Raw genomic sequence first — 26,345 nt, forward strand, 5'->3', positions numbered from 1 at the left:
CCCGGGATTAATGGACAGGATAAAGTCATGTGAACGTATAGGGAACAACAACACGGCTCCCATGTGGATATACATATCTGGACTAGGGGGTGTGTTTGTGTGTGAGGCAAGCTTCCTCGCATACTCAAGTGTGTGTGTGCGTGCGTTCTCCCACCTAGCTGGCCCAGATCTTGAAGGTTGTGATAGAAGCAGCATCAGAACCACTGTCCGGCAGTCAGATAGAACGCTGCTATCGTCTCTCACACACTCACATGAGGGAAAAAAACGATTTGATCCACAGCGCGATACAAAGACTAAGCCAGTCTGAAGCACAGTAGTCGAATGAGTATGACTATGCATTCACACCATTCTTTCTGGTAAAAAATTGTAGCTCCAGCTGTCTTGAAAGAGAAATAGATAGTCACTGTTGAATGCTCCCAGTTTATTTAATGCCACATTTCAACCTGAAGGCTCTTTGGCTGGTTCTTACCTATGGCTAGTTTGGGCAGATACTTCTCTTTCTGGACAGGGTTGCCATACAGCAGAATGCCCTTGAAGCCAATGGACACCCAGGGTGATGCCAACCCCCAGGTCGTGCACAGGGATGGACCTCCTTGAATCTGTCCAATAGAAACTCTCGTTTTTCATTTGGAGTTAACGGTTTCTGTTGCAAAACGTTTTGCAACGGAATCCGACTAATGAATACACCCCTGACTTTACACCCCTGACTTCGGCAGCAGAAGAAAGGCAGGTCTGGTTTCCTTATTTCAAAGTGGGAGGAGTCAAGAAAAAACATTCAAAGAAAATGCATGCCATAGCGCCATCTACTGTTCTGGAAAGTTGGTGGACATTAATATTTCTCTAAAATCCAGATATTATAGAGAAAAAACAAATGTCTTTCAATTTCAGTCTATTACACATTTATTCTCAAATACAGAAACAAAAGTGACAATGAAATCAAACAAAAAGGGCACCAAGGTGACACTGCTATACTTAGAAAAAATTGACTTCATTTAGCACCTTTATGGTTCGGTCATACATCATCGTTGTCACATTCTATATATTCCTTCGTACAAAATGGATGCTTACGTGTGTCAGTAACATGCAAAATATGAGGCAAGAGGATGAGGGGGGAATCACAGTTATTTGGAGAGAACTCATGAATCCCAAAAGTACCGTTTTTGGTGTGCCTTCTTCATCCTCAAGTACCATTTCTTATACCACATAGTCCTAGACATGGTTACAATACATGGTTCCCATTCTTCATCCTCTGATTGCCAAACAGAAGTTTGTCTGTCATTGTTTGCCCTATAGTTTCACATGAGTTCACTAGTCTATACTATGGCATTTACATGGGAGTTATTATAGATATATACAAAGGCAAGGCCACTGAAAATAAAATACAATAGAAACTAGTTGGCACACAATTTCATTTAAAAAGTGGGCTTGATGTTCCATCATGTTACCATGATAGTTAAAAGTTGAGCGAGACATAATACTTTTCATACATGTCTTTTATGAGGCTAATGGCTGAAAATAAGGCACTTGTGAGTCATGAGATACAGCCCAAAATGACATTATCAACACACAGGTAAATCTGGAAACATGATCAATTTCACCTCCTTTTCAGAAAACTGGTTCCCCAATGGAAAACAGCAAGTAGCGCCCTCTACTGTTCGAGTCCTCTCAGTACACTCAGCAACAGCTCCTCATTTGGCTAGTTAGTTTGTTACTTCAGTCATTTCAATGAACGACCACTACCGTTCCTCACACCCAGTCAGCCAGCCAGTAAGTCCCAGGTAGGAAAAACAAACACAATGCTATTAACTAAAATTGGTAAGAAAACACAGAACAGCTTCACAGACAGAGTGAGAGATAGGCAGAACTAAACCAATACACAGACGTTTTAAATCAAACGAGAGGAGAGTGACTTTTCTGACATGGAGAATCCAGCAGTGCAGTTGCAAGTCAAGATACAGTATGCCAGTCTATTCAGGAGAGGAAAACCAGACGTGATGCATTTCATGTCTTTTATGATACTGTGCCAAATTCCTCTGACTCACTGTTGAACCCTGTTCTTACCAGACAAGAAATGAGCGACACCAATCTACTATGGCCTAATCAGACCAAAAGTTAGTTACCACCATAGACTAGAATATTCAGTCCCCAAAGAGTGAACTACTCCTAGACCTCACATCAATGGTCACTCACTTCACACACACGTCATTAGACTACATGACATCCACAAAGAACTCGCTGGGGTTGCCCATGGCCAGGTGGAAGGACTGGCGCGAGGCAGTCAGCTCGGGGGGCACAGAGCCCAGGTCACGGGTTGGGGGGGCCCCGGGTGGTCCCCCAGGGACAGAGGGGCCCATGCCCATGGGGACCGAGGGGTGCTGCTGGGTGTACTGGTGGGGGTGTCCCATGTTTGGGGGTCCCATGTGTGGGTGTGGGTGCTGGGGCACCATCATCACCATCATAGGGTTGTAGGGCATGGGCATCCCGGGGGGATAGGGCGACATGTGGGGGGGCGGTGGCATGCGGTGATGATGCGAGCGCTGGGAGGAGTGGCTGTGCTCGCTAGGCGTGGCCGAGCCATGGCCCCGCCTCAGGCTGCTGCGGACGGAGTATTCCGATTCGCTGCCGCTGCCCGAGCGAGAGTCACCCCCTTCCCCTCCTCCAGAGGGGGACTTTTCTCCTGCCCCCCCCGCCGTACTGCCTTGACCCCCCTTACTGCCTCGTCGCCTCTCACCCCCCTCGCTCCGCGTCGACCCACTGCTCCGACTCCCTAGGGGGATAAACACAGTGGTTAGAACTGGTTCAAACCTCTTAAAAACTGCCAGCTCTCATACATATATTTCTTCAGTTTCCATAATGCAGACAATTTGGAAATTGGCCACCAATGTGACACCCTCCCTGACCCTCTTTCCCTCCTTTCCTCCCTCCCTCCCTCCCCACTTGGTCTTACCTTCGCTGTGCTGACTGGCAGTGCCCGTGCTGCCTGGAGCGAAGCTGTAGCTGGACAGCTCGTGGTAGGGTGGGGGCTGGCTGGAGTAGGGGTGGGGGTGGGGGTACTGGAAGGAGGGGAAGGAGTGTAGCAGGGGCCAGGGTGTGGCCCCCGGGAGGGGCAAGGGGGCCAGGGTGTCCTGGTCGGAGGCCCCGCTGGAGCCGTCGTTGTCAATCAGGGACAGGTTGGCCATGTCTGGAGGTGGGGAGAAGTGAAGAGGGAGGGGCCGAGGAGAGAGAGTTCAACTTTAACTGGTTGAAGAACTCATTTGGCCAAAGGGTTTGAATAAGCTCTTACAGCTTACCATATCTTTGTACTCCCTGACGAAGGCCATGCAGCCGAAACGCGTCAGAGTTTTAAAACTTTGTTTCCATTGAACATGCCATACAAATAAAGACATTTTAATTAATTATATGATGATCAATTTACCCCTTTTACCAACGAGCGCCTTCTATCTACCAGAATCTACTATTGTGTCCCTCAGCGCTTCCCTTCCTTCTGATTTACTACAAGCTCTTCCAGATATTGAGAAGATATAGGCATTAACCTTTCCACAAATAAGTTAATTTATATAGAGCCATTATTGCATGGAACTCCGTTCCATCTCATATTGCTCAAATAAACAGCAAACCTGGTTTCAAAAAACAGAAAGCAACACCTCACGGCACAACACCTCTCCCCTATTTGACCTAGATAGTTTGTGTGTATGTATTGATATGTAGGCTACGTGTGCCTTTAAAAATGTACGTAGTTCCGTCCTTGAGCTGTTCTTGTCTATTAATGTTATGCATTATGTCATGTTTTGTGTGGACCCCAGGAAGAGTAGCTGCTGCTTTTGCACAGCTAATGGGGATCCTAATAAAATACCAAAAAAGCAATCAAAATGATTACTGTTTTTATTTTCGTTTTTTCCTCCAGCATAAGTATCCCCCTGGTACTCACAGTTCTCACAGTCGCTGAAGTCTCCGAAGATGTAGTAGCACTGTTCTGAGAAGGTGATCTTGTTGACAGTGTGGCGGATGAAGCCGGCCTTCAGCAGGTTGCTGGCGTACTTCCTGGCCTCGCGGCGGTCCTGGAAGCCCTCGATGTGGTGGTACAGCCACTCCACCACGTCAGAACCTGGAGACGGACACACGAGAGAGAGAGAGAGAGAGAGAGAGAGAGAGAGAGAGGGGAAAGAGTTGCTCAGTTTGATCCCTTTAATGTTTCCTTTTTGATCTTGATACAGAGGCCTGACTATGGCCCTCTAACCCCCCCCCCCCACACACACACACACACACACACACACATGCTCTAACTCACCCAGGAAGGCGTTAGGGATGGTGATCTTGAGCCACATCCTGTCTCTGACCTCCAGGCCAGACTCTGGGGAGGCCATGGCCTTGGCCACCGACGCCATGTCAGAGTGGAGGGACAGGTTGAAGTCATCGAAACCTGGAGAGACGGAGAAGGAGTAAGAGAGATGAGGGAGGGAGGGAGAAAAAGAGAGGGGGAGAGAGAAATAAAGAAAAAGGTAGAAGATAGGGAGATAAATAAAAGGAGAGCGAGGGGAGAAGGATTGAGGAGAGAGGTATAGAAAAGGAGGGAGAAACTGAGGGAGGTAGACAGCCATCATTGACCACATAAAACACTGTAGACTAGAAGAGAAAGACAGATGTGGCCGGTGCTTCCTGTGCCAAGGCCGGGTATAAAACGCCTGGCACACGACAAAGGGATGGATAGACCGCAATAAAATAAAAGATAGCAGAGAGAGGGAGGAGGGCAGAGACGAGAGAAACAAAGAGGAAGAGAAAGTAAGAGAGAGTAGACTTGGGTCAAGTGGAGAGTGAGAGAAGGTAAATGGAGGAGTTGAAAAGAGTGGTAATATGGAGAGAGAGAGAGGGGCTAAAAAGAGTAGATAGAAAAAAAGAAAGAAAGAGAACGTGCAGTACTCACGTTCTGTCTCAGTGACAGAGGTGGTGGTGATGGTGCTGAGAGCAGAGCTGCCGGTGTAGGGGGGGTACGCCCCCGCTAGGGCTACCGAGTGGCTAACCCATGCTGCTGGGTCTATGGGCCGGATCGGCTCATCTACAGCGAGGGGGGCGACAAGAGATCTCATTTATTCATCGGAAACAAAAAGGATAAAGTACTGATGGCCCCGCTATACACTGAGTGTACAAAACATTAGGAACACCTGCTATTTCCATTACAGACTGACCAGGTGAATCCAAGTGAAAGCTATGATCCCTTATTGATGTCACTTGTTGAATCCACTTCAATCAGTGTAGATGAAGGGGAGGAGACAGGATACAGAGGGATTTTTAAGCCTTGAGACAATTGAGACATGGATTGTGTATGTGTGCCATTCAGAGTGTGAATGGGCAAGAAAACATTTAAGTGCCTTTGAACAGGGTATGGTAGTAGGTGCCAGGTGCACTGGTTTGAGTGTGTCAAGAACAGCAACACTGCTAGGTTTTTCACACTCCACAGTTTCCCGTGTGTATCAAGAATGGTCCACCACCCAAAAGACATTCAGCCAACTTGACACAACTGTGGGAAGCATTGGAGTAAACATGGACCAGCATCCCTGCAGAACGCGTTCGACACCTTGTAGAGTCCACGCCCCGACAAATTGAGGCTGTTCTGAGGGCAACTCAATATTAGGAAGGTGTTCCTAATGTTATGTAAAGACCATAGAGATAGAGTAGCTGTACAACTCTATGCAGCCTGCTACTCACTGCGGGGAAGGGTGAAGTAGCCCTGAGGTGACGGGTCCCAGCACTTAGCCACTGTCAGGACGATGGGCCTGAGGGAGATACAGACGGACAGGTATCATTCCCCATTGAGCATAGACAAAGGTGGTGTAAATGTACTGTAGTCCTTAGGTCTGACACGCACCCTGGTTTATGTACGATCTCCCTCAGCACGCGCACCGCGTCGTCGTTGCTCATGTTCTCAAAGTTGATGTCGTTCACCTTGAGGAGAAAGACAAAGAGTCCGTAGATATGAACGGTCCGATCATAACTTAAGAACAAATACGTCCTGTATTCAATCACCAGTTATATATGGCTATCTAGTGACATCCTGTAGTCACCAGTTATATATGGCTATCTAGTGACATCCTGTAGTCACCAGTTATATATGGCTATCTAGTGACATCCTGTAGTCACCAGTTATATATGGCTATCTAGTGACATCCTGTAGTCACCAGTTATATATGGCTATCTAGTGACATCCTGTAGTCACCAGTTATATATGGCTATCTAGTGACATCCTGTAGTCACCAGTTATATATGGCTATCTAGTGACATCCTGTAGTCACCAGTTATATATGGCTATCTAGTGACATCCTGTAATCACCAGTTATATATGGCTATCTAGTGACATCCTGTAGTCACCAGTTATATATGGCTATCTAGTGACATCCTGTAGTCACCAGTTATATATGGCTATCTAGTGACATCCTGTAGTCACCCCGGTCGGCCACACACACACACACACACACACACACACACACACACACACCTGAAGCAGCATGTCCCCGGGTTCGATGCGTCCGTCGGCGGCCACCGCCCCTCCCTTCATGATGGAGCCGATATAGATGCCCCCGTCCCCTCTCTCATTACTCTGACCCACGATGCTGATGCCTAGGAAGTTATACTTCTCTGTGGGAGGGAAGAGGAAATCGTTGATTTAATCTGAAACTTTTTAGGAAGGAAGTCCCCTGAGATAAAGAATGTCATTGAGAGGTGGTGGTAAGAGTTGGTGAAAAAAAGTGACAGCAAGTGAAGACAGAAGAACAGAGACGTGGCAGGAGGAGAGACGGGAGTAAGGGGTGGTGAGACACGGAGTTCAGGTCACAGGTCAGAAACGTGTTGGAGGGGTGGATGTCTATAGCCTGGTCAAGCAGACTGAGCGCTTAACGTTTGTTTCACTTCGCAGAATGTGAGCTATTGCAAGATCAGGCAGGTTTCACCAGGCTAGGATTTCTAGGCCATTTCAAGAACGACTGGAGGTTTTTCAAAATGGACGCGCAGAGTACTGGTTAGGTAGAGGTATAAAATAATGAGTGGAAAAGCATGACAGCCAAAGAGAGGGTCAGAGAGATGGATGGAAGATGACATGAGAAGGGGAGTGGTGTTGGGGAACAGACAGTGTGACGTTACTGACCCATGTTGAGCGTGACGGTGATGATGTTTAGAGACATGGTGGAGTCCGTCACACTGCTGAACGACGACGCCTGGGACAAGAAATAGGGAAAAACACAATCAAAATACAATACATTCCAACGCAGAATGGGACATTTCTGACTTTCAATGGTTTAAGTCATAAACTTTTAATAAGTCAACAAAAGAGAAGAAGAAATAAAAGACTAGTGCATCCATTACCCTTTCTAGCCTGGGCGGGCGCTGTTTCTTGCGCCTGCGGTGCCGTTTCAGCAGCCTGGACGCCGTGCTCTGCTCCGTGGAGCTGCTGAACCGGCTCATGGTGTCGTCATCCTCAGAGTCACAGAAACTGGTGGTGTCCAGCTCGCTGCTCATCACCGTGGTAGCGCTCTCATAGCCCGCTAGGTGGCGCACCATGCGGCTCTGGCCGTTCATCCTCGGCCCTGACGCACCAGCGATGGAGAGATATGAGAGCGGGGGAGAAAAGGAAGAGAGAGAGAGATAACGATATAGAAGGTTTACTATGGATTTCATGTTTATTCATGTTATCAATGTCAATTGCTATTACCACTGTTCAGTAGACACAAAACAGAAGAAAACATTTTGAAATGGGAAGCCTGACATTGCCCAATAAGAAACGCTCAATTGTCATTTTCCATAGCAACATTTTCCATTACAGTGCCCTACTGAACATGACCCAGTGCTGTTCCATCATGGGGTCGTCACTAGTTACCACAGCCACAAAGTCATAAACCCTGCCTATTTCTAAAATGTCTCTTTTTAAAACGATATTTTAAACCTAACCTTAACCACACTGCTAACCTTATGCCTAACCTTAAATTAGGACCAAAAATAACAACTTTGTTTTCGTGAATTTTTAACATATAGCCATTTTGACTTTGTGGCTGTTCTATCTAGTGGAAACCATCATGTGGCAGTAGACTGGGCAGTGCAGAGTGCTCACCATGTTGCTCCATGGCCTCCCTGTGTCTGGGTCTCTCTCTCCTGAAGGACACCACAGACTCCGTCTCTGTCTGGTCGTCCAGGTTCTCCACACTGCCTGCTGCATTGGGACTGCATAGGGAGAGGGTTAAAGTAGGGAAAACATAGAATTAGAATGACTTTGAATGAGAACGTCCGTTCTCCTCATTTTAATTCTATGGGTGAATGAGAGATGGTATTGTATGTCGGCTCTGTGACATACATTACCTAATAAAACACAAATAGAAGCGCACACATAACCTCTAATAATATAAGCTACAACCCAGATCGTATTACGACCTATGAGGACAGACAGCTCCCATACCATGTGTATGAATAGGAAGCAATGGATCAAGCCTAGTAGTGGTACTGTATATCACAACTGGGTTCAAATAGTATTTGAAATTTTAATTTTCAAGAACTTTGAGCTATTACTTTAGTCTGCCTTGAGTGCTTGATGGCGGCTTTGTACTTCTGGGGCCATTCCATTGGTCCTATTGCGCCAGGCAAACTCAATCTAGTGCAGCTAATGATTTTAAATACTATCTGAACACAGGTTTGCAGTGTATTATGATCTAGACAGACAATGACTAGAACCTGTTCCCAGACCAGGTGCTTACTGTCAATGGGCGGCACAGGCTAAGATCATGTTCAAATGGACCGTTGTATTTAACAGTAGGTAACGTGATAGCTGGAGTGACTGAGGTATTCTGTTATAGAATATGTTGGATACAATGTGAGAGATACATTAGAGTAGCACACTGATTATTGGGACTGTGGGAGAGGGTGTGTAAGTACTGGAACGATGGGGGTCTGGAGTCACCGATGCCCCCGGTCCTCTCAACAGGTGGGGGTGGGACAGGAGGAGGGGGTGAGGGCGGGGGCCGGACTTCTGCTGGGGGCGGAGGAAGGACTGGTGATACTGGCTCTGCTGCTCCTGGCGTGTCTGATGAAACCAACTGAGGAGAGAGGGAGGGACAGAGAATTGGAGGGAGTGGACAGAGGAGGGACAGAGATTTGGAGGGGGTGGACAGAGGAGGGACAGAGAATTGGAGGGAGTGGACAGAGGAGGGACAGAGAATTGGAGGGAGTGGACAGAGGAGGGACAGAGATTTGGAGGGGGTGGACAGAGGAGGGACAGAGAATTGGAGGGGGTAGACAGAGGGACAGAGATTTGGAGGGGGTGGACAGAGGAGGGACAGAGATTTGGAGGGGGTGGACAGAGGAGGGACAGAGATTTGGAGGGGGTGGACAGAGATTTGGAGGGGGTGGACAGACGAGGGACAGAGATTTGGAGGGGGTGGACAGACGAGGGACAGAGATTTGGAGGGGGTGGACAGACGAGGGACAGAGATTTGGAGGGGGTGGTCAGAGCGGGAAAGGGGATAATAGTGAGGATGGAGGATTTTTAATTTTTTTTAGGAGGAATTATGATTTAAATTTTTTGTTATGTCATTCACTGATAGTCAGTCAATTAGCCCATGTCAGCTAACATTCTTTAGATTGTTAACTTCGTTTTTTTGATCAAAGGTCCATCAACGGGCCACCAGTTGCCCATCCCTGACCTAGCGCAAGGCGTCCCTACAGACCTAACATACTCCTATACAGACCAAACATACTCCTATACAGACCAAACATACTCCTATACAGACCAAACATACTCCTATACAGACCTAACATACTCCTATACAGACCAAACATACTCCTATACAGACCAAACATACTCCTATACAGACCAAACATACTCCTATACAGACCAAACATACTCCTATACAGACCAAACATACTCCTATACAGACCAAACATACTCCTATACAGACCAAACATACTCCTATACAGACCAAACATACTCCTATACAGACCAAACATACTCCTATACAGACCAAACATACTCCTATACAGACCAAACATACTCCTATACAGACCAGTCTGCTTGGAGAGGGGCTGAAACACTAACAAACTATCTTTCAACAGAGATTCTGGGTTTCTATACATTTTAGTTTCTCTATGAAAGACTGAACAAAGCATCCATTCAAATGTGTTCTAGTTTCATGGATAAAGTTCTGTCCTGAACCTTCCCCTGAAAACCAGTTTGCAGTTTTGATTGAATATCCCCTCCCAGGTGTCAGAGACACAGTGCCACATAACACTTTCCCCCTTTCTTTTCTTTAAGCTTTATTTCTTCCCTCTCTTCTAATGGCTCTTTGACTATAGAGCACTCGTCCCTCTGGGATCATCCCTCCATCCTATCATGTGTCAGTCCCTATGGTCTCCTCTCTTTGTCCAATCCTCTCCCTCATTTCTTCTCCTTCTTATGCACTTAGCAGATGCTTTCCTCCCAACCCCCCTTATCCGGGACAAGTCACAATGTTTTGTCTGCAGGACTCATATCCTGCATGTTCTTTAGGGTAGGTAATATAATCATAAGTGAGGAAATTTGAGGATGTAGGAAATACCTTGGTTCTGTCAATGTTACGTTCACAGACCAAGGTGTTTATGATAGTGGGTTTTTGTCAATGCTCTATTAGTAGCTAAAGTAGGGCCATAGCTAGAGGTGGTTAAAGAAATGCCCGCCATGTTGGCACCAAACGTTCCATGACAATAACATTCTAATTGGCATTCCTAGAAGATCATGTAATGGTGTTGGAACTTGATGCCAATATGGAGATGGTTTCAACTCTGAATCTCAGACTGAGTTTGCCAGAGTCTGTAGTCTACATTTCTGGCTCTGGTTCAAAGCTCCATTTCAGAAGTATTGTTCTGACTTGGGAAGTTGACTTTTACAATTCAGTCCTGGAAAAATAGTTTGGAGCGATTCAGGAATTACCCCCCCGTCTCCCCTCTACTACTGGTCTTTTACTGGTCCAAGATAGCGGTGTACAGTCTACCTCTACCAGTTTGCCCTTACCCATGACACAACTCGTCCGTTGAAGCAGGGGAGCTTGGCACTTTCATCTGAGATCTCTTCCTTCACCACCCTAAAAGAAAGAAAGAACAGAGAGAGAGCACGAGAGAGAGCGAGAAAGAGGAGAGAGAGAGAGCACGAGAGAGAGCGAGAAAGAGGAGAGAGAGAGAGCACGAGAGAGAGCGAGAAAGAGGAGAGAGAGAGAGCACGAGAGAGAGCGAGAAAGAGGAGAGAGAGAGAGCACGAGAGAGAGCGAGAAAGAGGAGAGAGAGAGAGCACGAGAGAGAGCGAGAAAGAGGAGAGAGAGAGAGCACGAGAGAGAGCGAGAAAGAGGAGAGAGAGAGCGCAAGAGACAGAAAGAGAGATTAGGCTAAGTGAAAACACAGAGACAAACACATACTGTAATCCCATTGGCAGAGACCGACGTAAAGAGCAACATGAGGACGCCGCTGTGTTTGTTTCCCAATGACTCACCATCCTTACCCAAACCACAATGGAGATAGATACACACAAACTCCCTACAACTATATCTGAACGAACTCTCACAGACCAACCATTGTGTCTCAAGACTTATAAATCCATCAGACTATTGTTTTTCTCTGCATCCCCTTATACAATGTTAGTGAGACAGACAGAATCTGCTGTGTAATATTCGTATGTCAGAGCCTCCATGTTATTACCGCAGTACTTAGGACCTGGGCTGGAAACAAGTACTGTGTAGAGGAGATACTTAACTGACTGCTCAGAGTCCTAAAGACTTACAGCTAAGCTTTTTCAGCTTCATTTGCCTCTACGCCTGTGTGCATGTGATGTTTTGTGTGTGTGTGTGTGTGGTTTGGTTGGCTAGTGTGTGTGTGTGTGTGTGTGTGTGTGTATGCATGCACAATTTTGTGTGTACAGTGCCTTGCAAAAGTTTTTCCTATTTTGTTGCATTACAACATGTAATTTAAATTGATTTTTCTTTGGATTTCATGTAATGGACATACACAAAGGTCCAAATTGGTGAAGTGAAATGAAAAAAATTACTTGTTTCAAAAAATTATACAAAATAAATAACAGAAAAGTGGTGTGTGCATATGTATTCACCCCCTTTGCTATGAAGCCCCTAAATAAGATCTGGTGCAACCAATTACCTTCAGAAGTCACATAATTAGTTAAATAAAGTCCACCTGTGCGCAATCTAAGTGTCACATGATCTGTCACATGATCTCAGTATAGATACACCTGTTCTGAAAGGCCCCAGAGTCTGCAACACCACTAAGCAAGGGGCACCACCAAGCAAGCGGCACCATGAAGAACAAGGAGCTCTCCAAACAGGTCAGGGACAAAGTTGTGAAGTACAGATCAGGGTTGGGTTATAAAAAATATCAGTATGAAAATGGATGAACTCACTAACTGTAAGTCGCTCTGGATAAGAGCGTCTGCTAAATGACTAAAATGTAAATGTAAATATCAGAAACTTTGAACATCCCACTGAGCACCATTAAATCCATTATTTAAAAAATGGAAAGAATCTGGCACCACAACAAACCTTCCAAGAGAGGGCCGCCCATCAAAACTCACGGACCAGGCAAGGAGGGCATTAATCAGAGGCAACAAAGAGACCAAAGATAACCCTGAAGGAGCTGCAAAGCTCCACAGCGGAGACTGGAGTAACTGTCCATAGGACCTCTTTAAGCCGTACACTCCACAGAGCTGGCCTTTACTGAAGAGTGGCCAGAAAAAAGCCATTGCTTAAAGAAAAAATAAGCAAACACGTTTGGTGTTCGCCAAAAGGCATGTGGGAGACTCCCCAAACATATGGAAGAAGGTACTCTGGTCAGATGAGACTAAAATTGAGCTTTTTGGCCATCAAGGAAAACACTATGTCTGGCGCAAACCCAACACCTCTCATCACCTCGAGAACACCATGTTTTTCATCAGCAGGGACTGGGAAACTGGTCAGAATTGAAGGAATGATGGATGGCGCTAAATACAGGGAAATTCTTGAGGGAAACCTGTTTCAGTCTTCCAGATATTTGAGACTGGGACAGAGGTTCACCTTCCAGCAGGACAATGACCCTAAGCATACTGCTAAAGCGACACTCGAGTGGTTTAAGGGGAAACATTTAAATGTCTTGGAATGGCCTAGTCAAAGCCCAGACCTCAATCCAATTGAGAATCTGTGGTATGACAAAGATTGCTGTACACCAGCGGAACCCATCCAACTTGAAGGCGCTGGAGCAATTTTGCATTGAAGAATGGGCAAAAATCCCAGTGGCTAGATGTGCCAAGCTTATAGAGACATACCCCAAGAGACTTGCAGCTGTAATTGCTGCAAAAGGTGGTTCTACAAAGTATTGACTTGGGGAGGGGGGTGAATAGTTATGCACGCTCAAGTGCTGTTTTTTTTGTCTTTCTTGTTTGTTTCACACAAAAAATTATTTTGCATCTTCAAGGTGGTAGGCATGTTGTGTAAATCAAATGATACAAACCCCCCCAAAAAATCAATTTTAATTCCAGGTTGTACGGCAACAAAATAGGAAAAATGCCAAGGGGGGTGAATACTTTCGCAAGCCACTGTATGTGTGTGGGGGGGGGGTGTAGTATGCTCAGCTCTGCCCCACTGGGGTTTTGTAAGCAGCTGTTGAGTGTTGGTTTTGTGGGTGAGTGTGAGCAGCTGTTGAGGGTTGGTTTTGAGTGTAAGCAGCACAGGGCCATATTGTTGTGGGCACTGGGGAGGCATCGTCACAGGCAGGAGGCTGGCCTTGTGTTACAGTGCTGGAGTGGGTGAATGTGAGAACCCTTCTTTCTTTACCCCCTCTTGTTCATCTTTCTCTCCTACCTTGTTTCTCGTTCTCTGCTCTCACTCGCTCTTTCAATCCTTTCGGTTGCTCTTTCTCTTGCCCTCTGTCTATCCTGTCGTTTCTTGCTAAGAGGGAAGACTCCAATTGCATCCAGAAAGGGACAGATGCAACATTCTACCCCTAACAGGGTAATTGTCTGCATACCTCACCATTCCAAACAATGACCTCACCTCAAGCTATTTCACCAACATACTCGAAAATGTCTCAAACAACACAAAACACATCTTGGAAATTCAGAATCCCCTTGGAATCCTAAAACCTGAAATTCTTGCCCAGCACCTCCCTCCTAGCAGTTACTCCTTTGCCTCGCTCATCCCAAGCAAACACACTTTTCTTCTCCCATCTACTAATCCTTCGCTCAGCACACCCAAAACTCCCATTCGCTTCCACTACTCCAACCCCTCTCCCCCTGCTCCCCACCCCCCTCCTCTCTTCCTGTTGATTCTGCCCCAGCCAGACACCAAGCAAATGGCCTCTGTCCAACCCCAGGTCCCCATGGTCTGCTCTGCTCTGTTTCACACTGCTCGGCTCTGCTCTGACTGCCACACACAGCCTGTCTGACAGCTGGCTCGCGCTCCAGGAAACAAAAACACACACGGAACAGGCGAACACACACACCGATGCTTTAGTTACTTTACTGAGGCCACAGGCTGACTAGCTCTGTTTCGATTGGGCAGCTGACTCCTTTGAGCTGGGTTTAAATGTAGCCTACTTGTAACTGACTCTCTTGAGTTTTGTTTCAAAATGTTGCGGTTGTGGTAGAAGTTGGCCTAGGTCTAATGAACCCGGGAGTCAGACACTTCCAAATATTTGACTACAACTCACTAATGACGCAGGAGCATTTGATTGTTTTAGTGCCTGTTTTAATAGCATAACTTGGGTGTTTTGGTTTCGTGTTCAGTATCATCCGAGAGAGAAATCATCAGAGTAAGTTTTCCTAACTATACAAAACTTAAGCAGTTTAACTGCAAGTAATGAGATTAACAGAAGCCCTAGGTCTCAGTCAAACTCCACCACAAACGTGCATTCCATTCAACCTAGGGAAGTGCACAACTGACAGGCAGCCACCAAAGAAAGATGAATTGCGAGAGAAGACTGCTCTTTCAGTCTGGAGGATTTAAATGGGAGAAAAGAAGGGGGGGGGAGAGAGAGAGAGAGAGAGAGAGATATATACAGGGGTTGCAGCCGGCCAAGCTAGGGTGTTAAGGGAGACAAAAACTTGGTCCAGTTCACAAAAGGAAGAAAAGCTGAGGATTTCACAAGATCATGGAGGGAGAGAGAGAGATGGGGATTAGTGATGAGAACAGCCAGGATGAGAAGGTTTTTTTTCTTCATTGTGGTGTCCATCGTAAAGATAGTATTTATGCCGGAAGTTATGCTTTGACCCATATTCGGATACTAGTATTTTCACCTGGTCTTAGCTACAAGAGATCGGGAGGGGTGTGATGATAGAGAGATGGTTTGGCATTCTTTGCGCAGCCAATCACCCCCCCACATCCCCTCCCTCTTTGATAGGCGACAGTCATTCACAAAATTGTGTAACGTTATGGCACATTTGGTGACATTGTGCTTATTGGACTCAATTAAATACTAATAAAATAGCTAACCATCGTAACTCACAGGCCAAAAGTGTCACCTTGTTGCATTAACTGTCTAAGATAAAAATCAAACCCCTTTTCCAAATATTAAATCAACTCAAGCGTTTCCCCCTAATCGTGACACTCATTTTCTCCCACTAGCCAATTTTGCATCCAATTGGCGACATTTTCATGCGAATATTCTAAAATCTACATAAATAAAATATGCAAATGTTCCCACCAGAGATGTGTTTCCATCAAATTGACTTGTTGCGGATAAAAGTATGTGCGTGATGACGTAGTACACATAAAAATTACTTTTGTGGTTAAATTCCCATGTACCGAATAAAAAATATACATTAAAATGGGTTTCCATCGCATTTTCAACTCTACTGATAGTTTTGTCACAAAATAAATTGCGTTACATAGCAAATGTTCCAACTCTGGTATTGGCATGTGCGCTCTAGCCAACACAGCTCGCAGATAGTGCGGGTATAGCCTGCATGAGATTATTATGGACAAAATAGCGAGAATATTAGCCAAACATCAATAATCATGCCACCAGAATAAGCATTTACATTTACGTCATTTAGCAGACGTTCTTATCCAGAGCGACATACAAATTGGTGCATTCAACTTATGATAGCCAGTGGGACAACAACTTTTTTTTTTTAAGGGGGTAGAAGGATTACTTTTATACTATTATAAAAGTAAGCCCCTTGATATTTATTGGAAAGGGACACCCTGTGAAGTTAATCATAATTTATGTCATCTGTAGCCTAATAAACTGCATGCTTTCCCGAGTCGTAGTTGGAGGACTACACAACATGTCATCGCATGACTCCAAGTTTCCTTGGTTATTATATCCATATATGAGCATAAAAAGCGTTTCCAGCGACATTTCTTCCATAATTACATTTTACAAACACAAAAAGATCCCACCTTGTCTAGCGTTTATGGTTGTCGAGGTCAACATTTGGAAAGTTTAAAGGCAAATTTGCTGTTTCCATCAGGCCTGTCGTGACATTTTCTATCCGATATGTACTTTATTCGCAGAAAAAGTTGGATTGAAACCTGGTTACTAACCAGGTTTGTTTCCATCCAACCTTTTTATGTGAGTAAAGTACATCGGATACATTTTTTTCACAACAAGCCTGATAGAAACAGAACACTTGTAAGTAGGTAGCTTAGTGGGTAAGAGCGTTGTGCCAGTAACCGAAAGGTCGCTGGTTCTAATCCCCGAGCCGACTAGGGGAAAAATCTGTCGATGTGCCCTTAAGCAAGGCACTTAACCCTAATTGCTCCTGTAAGTCGCTCTGGATAAGAGCGTCTGCTAAATGACTAAAATGTAAATGTAAACATTCCAAATGTCGATTAAACAAAATACGCTAGTCAAGGTGGGATCTTTTTGTGTCTGTAGAATTAATTATGCGAGAAATGTAGCTGGAAACACTTTTATGCACAAATAATGATGCAGTATAATAACCATCATCGAAGTAAACTTGGGAGTCCCGCAATTACGTGTGGTCCTCCCACTAAGACTTGTTGGGAAAGCATGCAGTTTATTAGGCTACAGATTAAATAGGTTATTAACTTCACTGGGTGTTGAAAGTGCAAGGTGATGAGCTTGATGCTTCTTTCGAATAAATATCGAGGGTCTTATTCTGGTGACATGATCAAATGCAGTTTGACAAATAAAAATAATCTCGCTCTTTTGTCCATATTAATCTCATATAGCCTATACCGGTACTGTATCTCTGCCAGCTGTTTGCTAGAGTGCATGTGCCAATACCAGAGTGGGCACACTCGCTATATAAACGCAAAATTGTTTGTGAGAAAACCATCAGTAGAGTTGAAAATGTGATGGAAACCCATTTAACGTGTATTTTTTATTTGGTACATCAAATTAACAAGAAAATTGCAACTTACAATTCAGGGCGTTCCTGCATGTGGGCATTCCTGCATCTGCAGGAACCCCTCTTTATACTTCTATTGGTCAATTTTTAAGCTGCGGGAGATGGGGGTGTTCCAGGTTAGTAGGTGGTGTTAACCCACAATAACGTTGGATGCCAGCCACCGATCAACCCCACAGAAGAAGGGGTGGGGCCGACAACCAGTGTTGCCAACTTTGCGACTTTGTCGCTATATTTAGCGTGTTTTCAGACCCCTCTTAGCGACATATTTACAAAAAAGTGACTAGCGACAAATTTAGTGACTTTTTCTGGTGTTATTGGAGACTGACGTGAACGCACGTATCGTTCTTACTCTTCTCAACGAGCAGTGGGTGCTGCCTTGGGCCCCACCCCCGTCCCAAAGCACTCACAGGCGGCCCAGTCCTCACGCAGCAGTCCCTCCCAGCTGCAGTCAGAGCAGGAGATGTTCACCCCTCCGCATCCAGACTGTAAATGAATCGCGCATGCGGGAAGCCGCCGCTGGCTGATGTAAATGTAGGGTGTTTTTTTACTCACTTTGTCTCTCCCAGGACGTTATTCCTCTCTCCTACAGCATCCATCACAATTACATGCACATGGCCAATTATGCAAATTAGGTGATGACACAATTTAGCGACTTCTAGCGACTTTTAGGACAGCCAATAGCTACTTTCCTTACTGAGGAGTTGGCAACACTGCCGACAACAGTAGGTAGCTAGCCGTACACCGGTAGACAGTGTCCTTCATCCCGAGGGCAGGTGGTCAGCAGGTGGGAGCGAAGGACACTGTGCTAGCTTAGCCAGCTAGCCCAGTACACAACAGGCAGGAGGCGACATTGTGTCCTTCGCTCCCGCCTGCCCTCGGCAATGACAGAACTGCGGGAAAACGTTGCCCGACAGGCAGGGAGGAAGGACACTGTCTACCGGTGTACGGCTAGCTACCTACTGTTGTCGGCCCTGCCCCTTCTTCTGTGGGAGTTATTGTGCGTTGCATGCCAGCCACGGTGTCCCTAACTAGCAAGCTAGCTAGTTAGCTAACACACGGTGTCGCCGCAGCCCCCCGCCTGTCGGGCACGGTTTTCTCCTGTACACAGCAGGCGGGGGCAACACTGTGTGCTAGCTAACTAGCAAACGGTGTCGCTAATTAGCAAGACAGCTAGCACATGGTGTCCCCCCCATCCTCCCACCTGTTATGCTAGCGGAAGCGACAATGGTAGACAGTGTCCATAGCCCCCACCTGTCAGGCACTGTTTTCCCACAGTTCTGTTAACGACAGTGAGGGCAGGTGTTCGGCAGGCGGGAGCGAAGGACACTGTCTAGCGGTGTCATTCCGCTAGCTAGCAAGGAGGACTCCGGGAGGCGGGGGCGGAAAAAAACTCTGATAATACTTTTATTTCCCTTTTGAACAGGGGGAGGGGGTTCATGAAGGAACCAATGGGATGCTCGAGGGGGCGTTCCTGCAGATGCAGTTATGCCCCGAATTGCACACTATTAAATTAAACCGCTAAAGGTATTTTTATATGCACTATGTCATCAAGCACAGACTTTTATCCACAACAAGTCAATTTGATTGAAACATCTCTGGTGGGAAAATGCGCATGTTGTTTTTATGCAGATGTTTTTAATATTCGCATGAAAATCTGTAAACCTAGTTACTGAATTAGGCTTTTCATTTGCAACATTGGATCATGCGAGATTTGCACTGTAACAATTAGTTAAATTGTTACTAGCTAGCTATTGTAACTAACGTTAAAGAGTAGCAACAGTTCACCCTTTGTGTCTTAGGGAGTATAGTGAAAGAGAAATAGACTTTGCAACAATGTATCTAATGAACTACTGCTGGACTCATTTGGTTGGTTTTCTGCTTTATTATCCCGCACAATCATCCATCACTGGCTCTCACTCACCCGAAATCCTGGTCCATAGACTTAAAGAAGAATTTGTAGTTGGGCTTGTTCAAGACCTGTTTAAAATCTAACAAAGTGATATTTTCGGCAGGAATCGGAATCTTCACCAAATACGGCGTCTCCTCCTCGTCGATGTGGTATATTATTTTGGTTTCCGCCATTTCGCCAACAATTTTTTTTCAGTTGTACTACACAAACTATGGAAGAGAAAGGTAGCTAGTTAGCTAACACTAGCTAGGCTAACGGGAGAAGGGGGGTGAGGTGAAGTGCTCTTACAACACTAGCCAGCAGTGAGTATGCCCTGGCCAGAACTAACAAAAAAGTTTAACATCTACTTATCTTGCACATATCGCCTTAGTTTGTATCTCCCAAAGGAACAAATATAATTCCCCAACGGCGAAGGGGTTAAAAAGCAGGCACACGCTACATTCACAAGATCCGCTACCCACAACTTTTCCCCAAACAAAAACATAATGGGGGTCTAAAACTTTTCTCTCGACTTTTGCAAGCCAACGCGGCGTATGACGTAGTGTATGCTCCTTTTACGTTTTCGCTCAACGTGCCCCGTCCGTTTGTAGCCAATGGTCTGTAGAAATATTCCTCAACATAATTCATCTTCATGATGACAACCGTTATGCTAAACACACACATGTGGAAGTCAAAACATGAAACAGATAAGAAAAGCTTTTAATAAATAGCCAAGGACTGTAGTACAATGTAATAATAAACACTCCATAATCTTCACAGTTGAGAACAGCTTATATTACACCACTAGAAGAAAAACTGAGAGCTGAATACAGAATTTTCTGAACAACATCAGCGCTACTTACATCAACTAAATCTGATTATGAGGCTGTATACATAAACTTTTATCTTGTAAGCATATTTGTCATTTACAGTTTCAAGTCAACGTTTAAGGTAGGCCTACATTCTGGATTGAGGCCATGTTGAAATATTTAACAATACACGCCTCCTTACTTTAGGAAGGAATCAAGGAAAGAAGGAAGGAAGGATGCATGTACAGTGAGGGGGAAAAGTATTTTCATATAGGTGGAGTTGCAATGATCATGAGAACTGTGAGGAATCAGCCCAGAACTACACGGGAGGATCTTGTCAATGATCTCAAGGCAGCTGGGACCATAGTCACCAAGAAAACAATTGGTAACACACTACGCCGTGAAGGACTGAAATCCTGCAGCGCCCGCAAGGTCCCCCTGCTCAAGAAAGCACATATACAGGCCCGTCTGAAGTTTGCCAATGAACATCTGAATGATTCAGAGGAGAACTGGGTGAAAGTGTTGTGGTCAGATGAGACCAAAATCTAGCTCTTTGGCATCAACTCAACTCGCCGTGTTTGGAGGAGGAGGAATGCTGCCTATGACCCCAAGAACACCATCCCCACCGTCAAACATGGAGGTGGAAACATTATGCTTTGGGGGTGTTTTTCTGCTAAGGGGACAGGACAACTTCACCGCATCAAAGGGACGATTGACGGGGCCATGTACCGTCAAATCTTGGATGACAACCTCCTTCCCTCAGCCAGGGCATTGAAAATGGGTCGTGGATGGGTATTCCAGCATGACAATGACCCAAAACACACGGCCAAGGCAACAAAGGAGTGGCTCAAGAAGAAGCACATTAAGGTCCTGGAGTGGCCTAGCCAGTCTCCAGACCTTAATCCCATAGAAAATCTGTGGAGGGAGCTGAAGGTTCGAGTTGCCAAACGTCAGACTCGAAACCTTAATGATTTGGAGAAGATCTGCAAAGAGGAGTGGCACAAAATCACTCCTGGAGATGTGTGCAAACCTGGTGGCCAACTACAAGAAACGTCTGACCTCTGTCATTGCCAACAAGGGTTTTGCCACCAAGTACTAAGTCATGTTTTGCAGAGGGGTCAAATACTTATTTCCCTCATTAAAATGCAAATCAATTTATAACATTTTAAAATGGGTTTTTATGGAATTTTTTGTTGTTATTTTGTCTCTCACTGTTCAAATAAACCTACCATTAAAATTATAGACTGATCATGTCTTTGTCAGTGGGCAAACTTACAAAATCAGCAGGGGATCAAATACTTTTTTCCCCTCACTGTAAAAGTATTACTCCTTATCCTCCCCTCAGTTGCAGAAGAAGCTTGGCCCGAACACTAACGCCACTACGCAGGTCACAACAAACAACACCCAGAAGACCAAGGCCAGCAGCTGCACACATACCAGGGTCCTCCTGTGGTGCTGCAGCACCTCCACCTCATCAACCACGCCTCCACCTCCGCTGTGGGGACTATCGCTGGGGTGCATCTGCTCCACACGGAGGCTCACTGTGGGCAGGATGATGAAGCGGGAATCCCTGCTGGCCTCCAGGGAGAGGACAACCCTCTGGGTGATGGTGGCCAGTTGGGCGGCCACCGATATGGGCATGCGGAAGGCCATGGGCGGCAGCTGGGCCAGGATGCGGGAGTTGCAGGGCAGGGTGAGGGGGTCACCTGTCTCCAGTGTGGTGGGGTGGCGGCAGAGGGGGCAGGAGATTACGGGACTGGGAGGGCTCTGGGGGTCCGAGGGGTCAGTTGGATACGGGGACAGCTGGATCCTCTGGAGGCACTCGGTGCAAAAGACGTGGAGGCACTCCAGCATACGAGGACACTTGCTGCTTTGGTTGTACTCCTGGTAGCAGATGGGACACTCCACGTCTGTGGACTCCCCCAGGCTGGGGGCTGCTGCGGCTGCTGAGACTGGGTGCCCCTGGAAGGGCACTGGTTCCGGGGGCTCAGCCATGGTGAGTGAGAGGGAGAGATGGAGGTGGGAATGGTAGTGGAAGGGGGCGTGGGGGTTCAGGGTTAGACTGCTGTTGGGACGGTCAGATGTTCTCTTCTATGTCTGCAGAACCTGGAGGGAGATATGATATGATCAAATATTGATTATATTCTTATATGTACAGTATACGTGTTCCTGTAGTATAGGCCATTTCATTCTGTTTCAGTATGTGTATAACAGAGAGAAAATAAAATTGGCCAATATGGGGTTAAAACTATAAATCTTAAACATGGTCCTTGGGGTTTTCTGCTGTTTCCTCTTGGTTCATGATGAGATTTGTAAGCCCTTAAATTATTGGATTCAGTTAATTACCAAATGAAGCAGCAATGTAAAGCCGGCCCCCTAGCCCCTAGCAGTGGGGAGCTGAGGAAATAGAGTGCCTGACTGCAGGATACACACTCAGATTAAGTAAAGGTGGAGAAGTGAAAGTAGAGAAACAAAGGAGGACAGGAGCTGTGGATGGAAGTGATTACTGGGCCCTATACTCACTCTCTCTCTCTTACTCTCTCTGTCTCTCTCGGTCTGTCTCTCTCTCTGTCTTTCTGTTGTTGTGTTCGGTTGTGTTTCAGGTATTTCTTGCTGCGGGCTAAGTAGAATGCTGTTGCGCTAACAACACCAACGCAAAGTTCATACAATGCAGAAGAATAGCCTCAGGCCTACTGAGTTTGTTAAACATTCCACTGATAGTTGACTAGTGAAATACAGATTTGGTTCAAGTAAACAGCCAATAATCTCATCTCAGAGCATTGTTCCACAGCTGCATAATAGGGCCAATAAACCACAATATGAAATTCAAGTGTAGCATACATTATGGCAAAGGGGTATACCCACTGTACTGCACTCATACGATATTTCCTCAGGCGTCTAGGTGTTTACCTCATAAAGATCACAGTGTACTTTCATAAACAGTGCTATTCTAGTCTCAACCCTTCACTCACATGGGACAGAGCAAGGCAAGCCTCACTCAAGAGGGCAGTTGCTTAGCAATAGGGGTCTATTTTGTATTGGGCCACAGGAGCAGAGATTGTAAGAAACATGTTTCCAACTGGAATTGATCTAGCTATACATGTAATAAGATCAAAGTAATAGCTTTGATTTTGTTCAATAACCTCAATAGATATTCCATACAAATTTGGTCAACATTTACCCTGTGTAATTTGGTTGACAACAATTCTAATGACTTGCTCCAACTCCTAGACATGTACAGTCAGAATTTTTTTAAACATTTTTTTAGTCATTTAGCAGACACTCTTATCCAGAGCGACTTACAGTTAGTGAGTGCATAAATTTTTCGTACTGGCCCCCCACTTGCAACGCCACAACCCTGGCGTTGCAAGTGCCATGCTCTACCAACTGAGCTACAGGAGGCCTACAGAAATGATACAGAATGGCAAAAGATTAGGGCTGTCAGAGTTAATCCGTTAACTCAAGGTAACCTTTTGTAATTTTAGTACATACATTTTTTAAGATCATTATTACCGGTAATCGCATTGTCTGAATGCGTTAACAATGCATTGAAAACATCCCAAATACATTATATATATTCAAAAATGTGATGATTTTTTTTTGGGGGGGGGTAATATTACCACAAAATATGAATTCAATTTAATAAAATGTTATTAGACAGGAAAACATTTACTGAGGTCACTGGTGTGAAATCTGTAGTTATTTTATATTTATAGGCCTACTTTTTTACTTTACTGGCCTCTGCACGCCTGCGGGTTGGCTCAGCGTTTGATCCTCTGCTCGCGCCAAGTGCACGTGACCCTTTGCTCTGCGCGCTGGAGTGCATGCAGCTGTTATTCTTACAGAAACTACGAATGATAAGACAGTAGCTGATGCACTGAAGACTGTACCATTGTCAAATAACACGGTGTGCCGTAGGATAGAGGACATGGTCGTTGATATTGTTGATCAATTGGTGAAACATTTTAATAATAATTCTGGTCCATTTTCTCTGCAGTTGGACGAATCGACTGACGTCAGTAGGGAAGCCCAGTTGATTGCGTTTGTGCGATACAGAGACATTTCGGAAATTAATGAGCACATTCTGTTCTGCAAGAAGTTAATGGGGAGAACTATAGGTGAGGATGTGTTTCACGTTATTGACAGCTTTTTCACAGAGAACAATCTGGATTGGAAATCCTGTGATCATGTGTGCACGGATCATGCTGCATCAATGCCAGGGAGAGTGAAATGATTAATTGGCCACATAAAGAAAGTAAATCCCACTGTATCATTCACAGAGAGGAATTGGCCAGCAAGACAATGAGTCCTGAGTTACATGATGTTTTGAATGACGCAGTGAAAGTGATTAACTTTATCACGTCCAGGCCTCTGAGCACCAGCAGCTCCTGCGTCACACCGACGTCCGTTGGCTATACAGAGGGAAAACGCTACCGAGTCTTTTTGAGCTGTGTGCCGAAGTAAGTGATTTTCTGTCTGAGCACTCACACCACCTTGTGGCTGTGTTCGACGACACAGACTGGGGAGCCCGCCGTGCCTATCTTGCTGATGTGTTCAGCAAACTGAACAACCTGAATCTAACTCTGCAAGGTAAAGACCATGGGCGCAACTTTGGTTTTAGAAGTGGGGGGGGGGCATAATATATTTACATTTATATTTGAGTCATTTAGCAGACGCTCTTATCCAGAGCGACTTACAGTTAGTGAGTGCATACATTTTCATACTGGCCCCCCGTGGGAAACAAACCCACAACCCTGTTTTTTTTATCCAGTCCGAATAAACACTCCAAACAGCCTACCCGACCACTCGGAGGCATTCACATGGTCCTAAAGCACACCGTTGCCTCGTTTTGTATCACATTCCAATTATAAAAATGCAATTTCAGAATGTCCCCCCGTCCCCAGTGAAAGTTGCACCCCTGGTAAAGACACACATTCTAAACATGTATGACAAAGTGTGTGGATTCATGAAGAAGAGAGGAAATGTGAAGATGGGGAAATAAGTTGTTTTCAGCAGCTTGACACCTAACTTTTTACAGTGCTCCTATGGTGTAGATAGTAAGCTCACATTTATCCAACTCAACAGTGAGTTCAACTCCTGCTTCCCTGACATTGAAAACAAGTCTGCCAAACTTCCCTGGGTGCGTAAACCCACATTTTGTCAAATTTACACCTAATATAGGAATCACGCCGGTCGCACGCGCATGAGGGGGTACTTCAGGCAGGTCAAAGTGTTTTAGGGGTACAGTACCCCAAAAAGGTTGGGAACCACTTATCTATGCAACTAAAAATAACAATACAATGTAAAAACAAGATGACATTGAGGTTAAAGAAAGTGTGCTTTCTCAATTGACCTAATTTAGCTAACCGTTACTTTAGACAAAATCAAGACAACAATATTCTTGTAATGTTTTTTGTATGAAAAATCTTAAACTACAGCTTAATTTGAGCATGTTCAGAATTTGTGATTAACCGCGATTAATCACAGCAAATCCTGCGATTAACTCAATAACATTTTGTTATAGTCTGATAGCCCAACAAAAAATGCAAAGGCCTACTGCATGATGTCATATAACTGTTATGATAGCCTGTGTATTAAAATATTGCTACTTTATCTATGTACGTCAGTTGATATCAAAACACCATAGGAGTGAAACTCACTGACACTTCATCACCATGTAGCTAGTGGGGGGAAGATTAGAAAGACTTACCTCCTCATACACACAGTCACACACCCCTCGGATCCCTGCACAGTACCAAAGTTCTCACCCGTCACATGGTTCTCACTAAGCCATAAAAAATATCTTCCTCCTTTTCTGTCCACCACGTACAGTAAACATCAAATCTACTTATCAATGTCCTCCCTTTCTTTTCTTCACCCTGTATCTCCTCTCCTCCCTTGCTTTACCCATCCCTTGACATCTCATCTCTCCTACTGGACCCAGGGGTGTCTCCTGGTTGCTCTGACATTAATTAATCTCCAGGTGATGTGGTGGTAACTAGTAACCGGGGACATGGAATGGAGGTAGTAGCCACCTCCTCTAACCCTGACACTTCTCACTGTCCTGACAGTACAGTATTTGTATTTACATTGTCTTTGTCAATGTACAGGTTATTCAGAATGACAGCATAAGACATACTGTTGTGAGTCAAATTACTGTGGATGTCAATCAAGAGGGGAATACATTTGCTTATGATTTTGGTATCGGTTCAAAAGGAGACCTGATGAATAGTTGAGTTACTGGTGCTGGTCTAATGGAACTCACATAATGTCTTGCCTTCTATCTGTGTCT

General features: G+C 45.2%; 2 protein-coding genes across 3 annotated transcripts; both read right to left on the reverse strand.

Moving 5' to 3' along the window:
- Window positions 1-882: 882 nt before the first annotated feature.
- On the reverse strand, window positions 883-19,776 carry LOC121572109 (segment polarity protein dishevelled homolog DVL-2-like). Of its 2 annotated transcripts, none has more exons than XM_045221818.1 (14): window positions 19,278-19,776; window positions 11,021-11,090; window positions 8,911-9,071; window positions 8,096-8,205; window positions 7,354-7,574; window positions 7,136-7,205; window positions 6,491-6,630; window positions 5,864-5,940; window positions 5,704-5,771; window positions 4,922-5,053; window positions 4,289-4,420; window positions 3,929-4,105; window positions 2,948-3,181; window positions 883-2,767 (listed from the first exon to the last, which is right to left on the reverse strand). In XM_045221818.1, the coding sequence occupies exons 1-14, from the start codon at window positions 19,436-19,438 to the stop codon at window positions 2,211-2,213; spliced, it is 2,310 nt and encodes a 769-aa protein (XP_045077753.1). In that variant the 5' UTR covers window positions 19,439-19,776; the 3' UTR covers window positions 883-2,210. The 2 variants fall into 2 exon arrangements, with proteins under 2 accessions (XP_045077753.1, XP_045077752.1); XM_045221817.1 differs by having other exon boundaries at window positions 4,922-5,056.
- Window positions 19,777-21,324: 1,548 nt separating this feature from the next.
- LOC121572973 (E3 ubiquitin-protein ligase rnf152-B-like) lies at window positions 21,325-25,839 on the reverse strand. The gene is made up of 2 exons (XM_041885011.1): window positions 25,764-25,839; window positions 21,325-22,159 (listed from the first exon to the last, which is right to left on the reverse strand). Exon 2 carries the CDS (start codon window positions 22,046-22,048, stop codon window positions 21,395-21,397), a length of 654 nt encoding a protein of 217 aa, XP_041740945.1. The 5' UTR covers window positions 22,049-22,159; window positions 25,764-25,839; the 3' UTR covers window positions 21,325-21,394.
- Window positions 25,840-26,345: the final 506 nt, after the last annotated feature.

The sequence above is a fragment of the Coregonus clupeaformis genome, chromosome 8, assembly GCF_020615455.1.
Source record: "Coregonus clupeaformis isolate EN_2021a chromosome 8, ASM2061545v1, whole genome shotgun sequence".
Classification (NCBI taxonomy): Eukaryota; Metazoa; Chordata; class Actinopteri; order Salmoniformes; family Salmonidae; genus Coregonus; species Coregonus clupeaformis.

Coding starts and splice junctions, on each gene's coding strand:
- LOC121572109 (XM_045221817.1), bottom strand. CDS start 19,438: ATGGCGGAAACCAAAATAATATACCACATCGACGAGGAGGAGACGCCG. Junction 5,941..6,490: donor CCGGGGACATGCTGCTTCAG/GTGTGTGTGTGT, acceptor TTTCTCCTCAAG/GTGAACGACATCAACTTTGA. Junction 3,182..3,928: donor CTTCAGCGACTGTGAGAACT/GTGAGTACCAGG, acceptor CCCCACCTCCAG/ACATGGCCAACCTGTCCCTG.
- LOC121572973 (XM_041885011.1), bottom strand. CDS start 22,048: ATGGCTGAGCCCCCGGAACCAGTGCCCTTCCAGGGGCACCCAGTCTCA.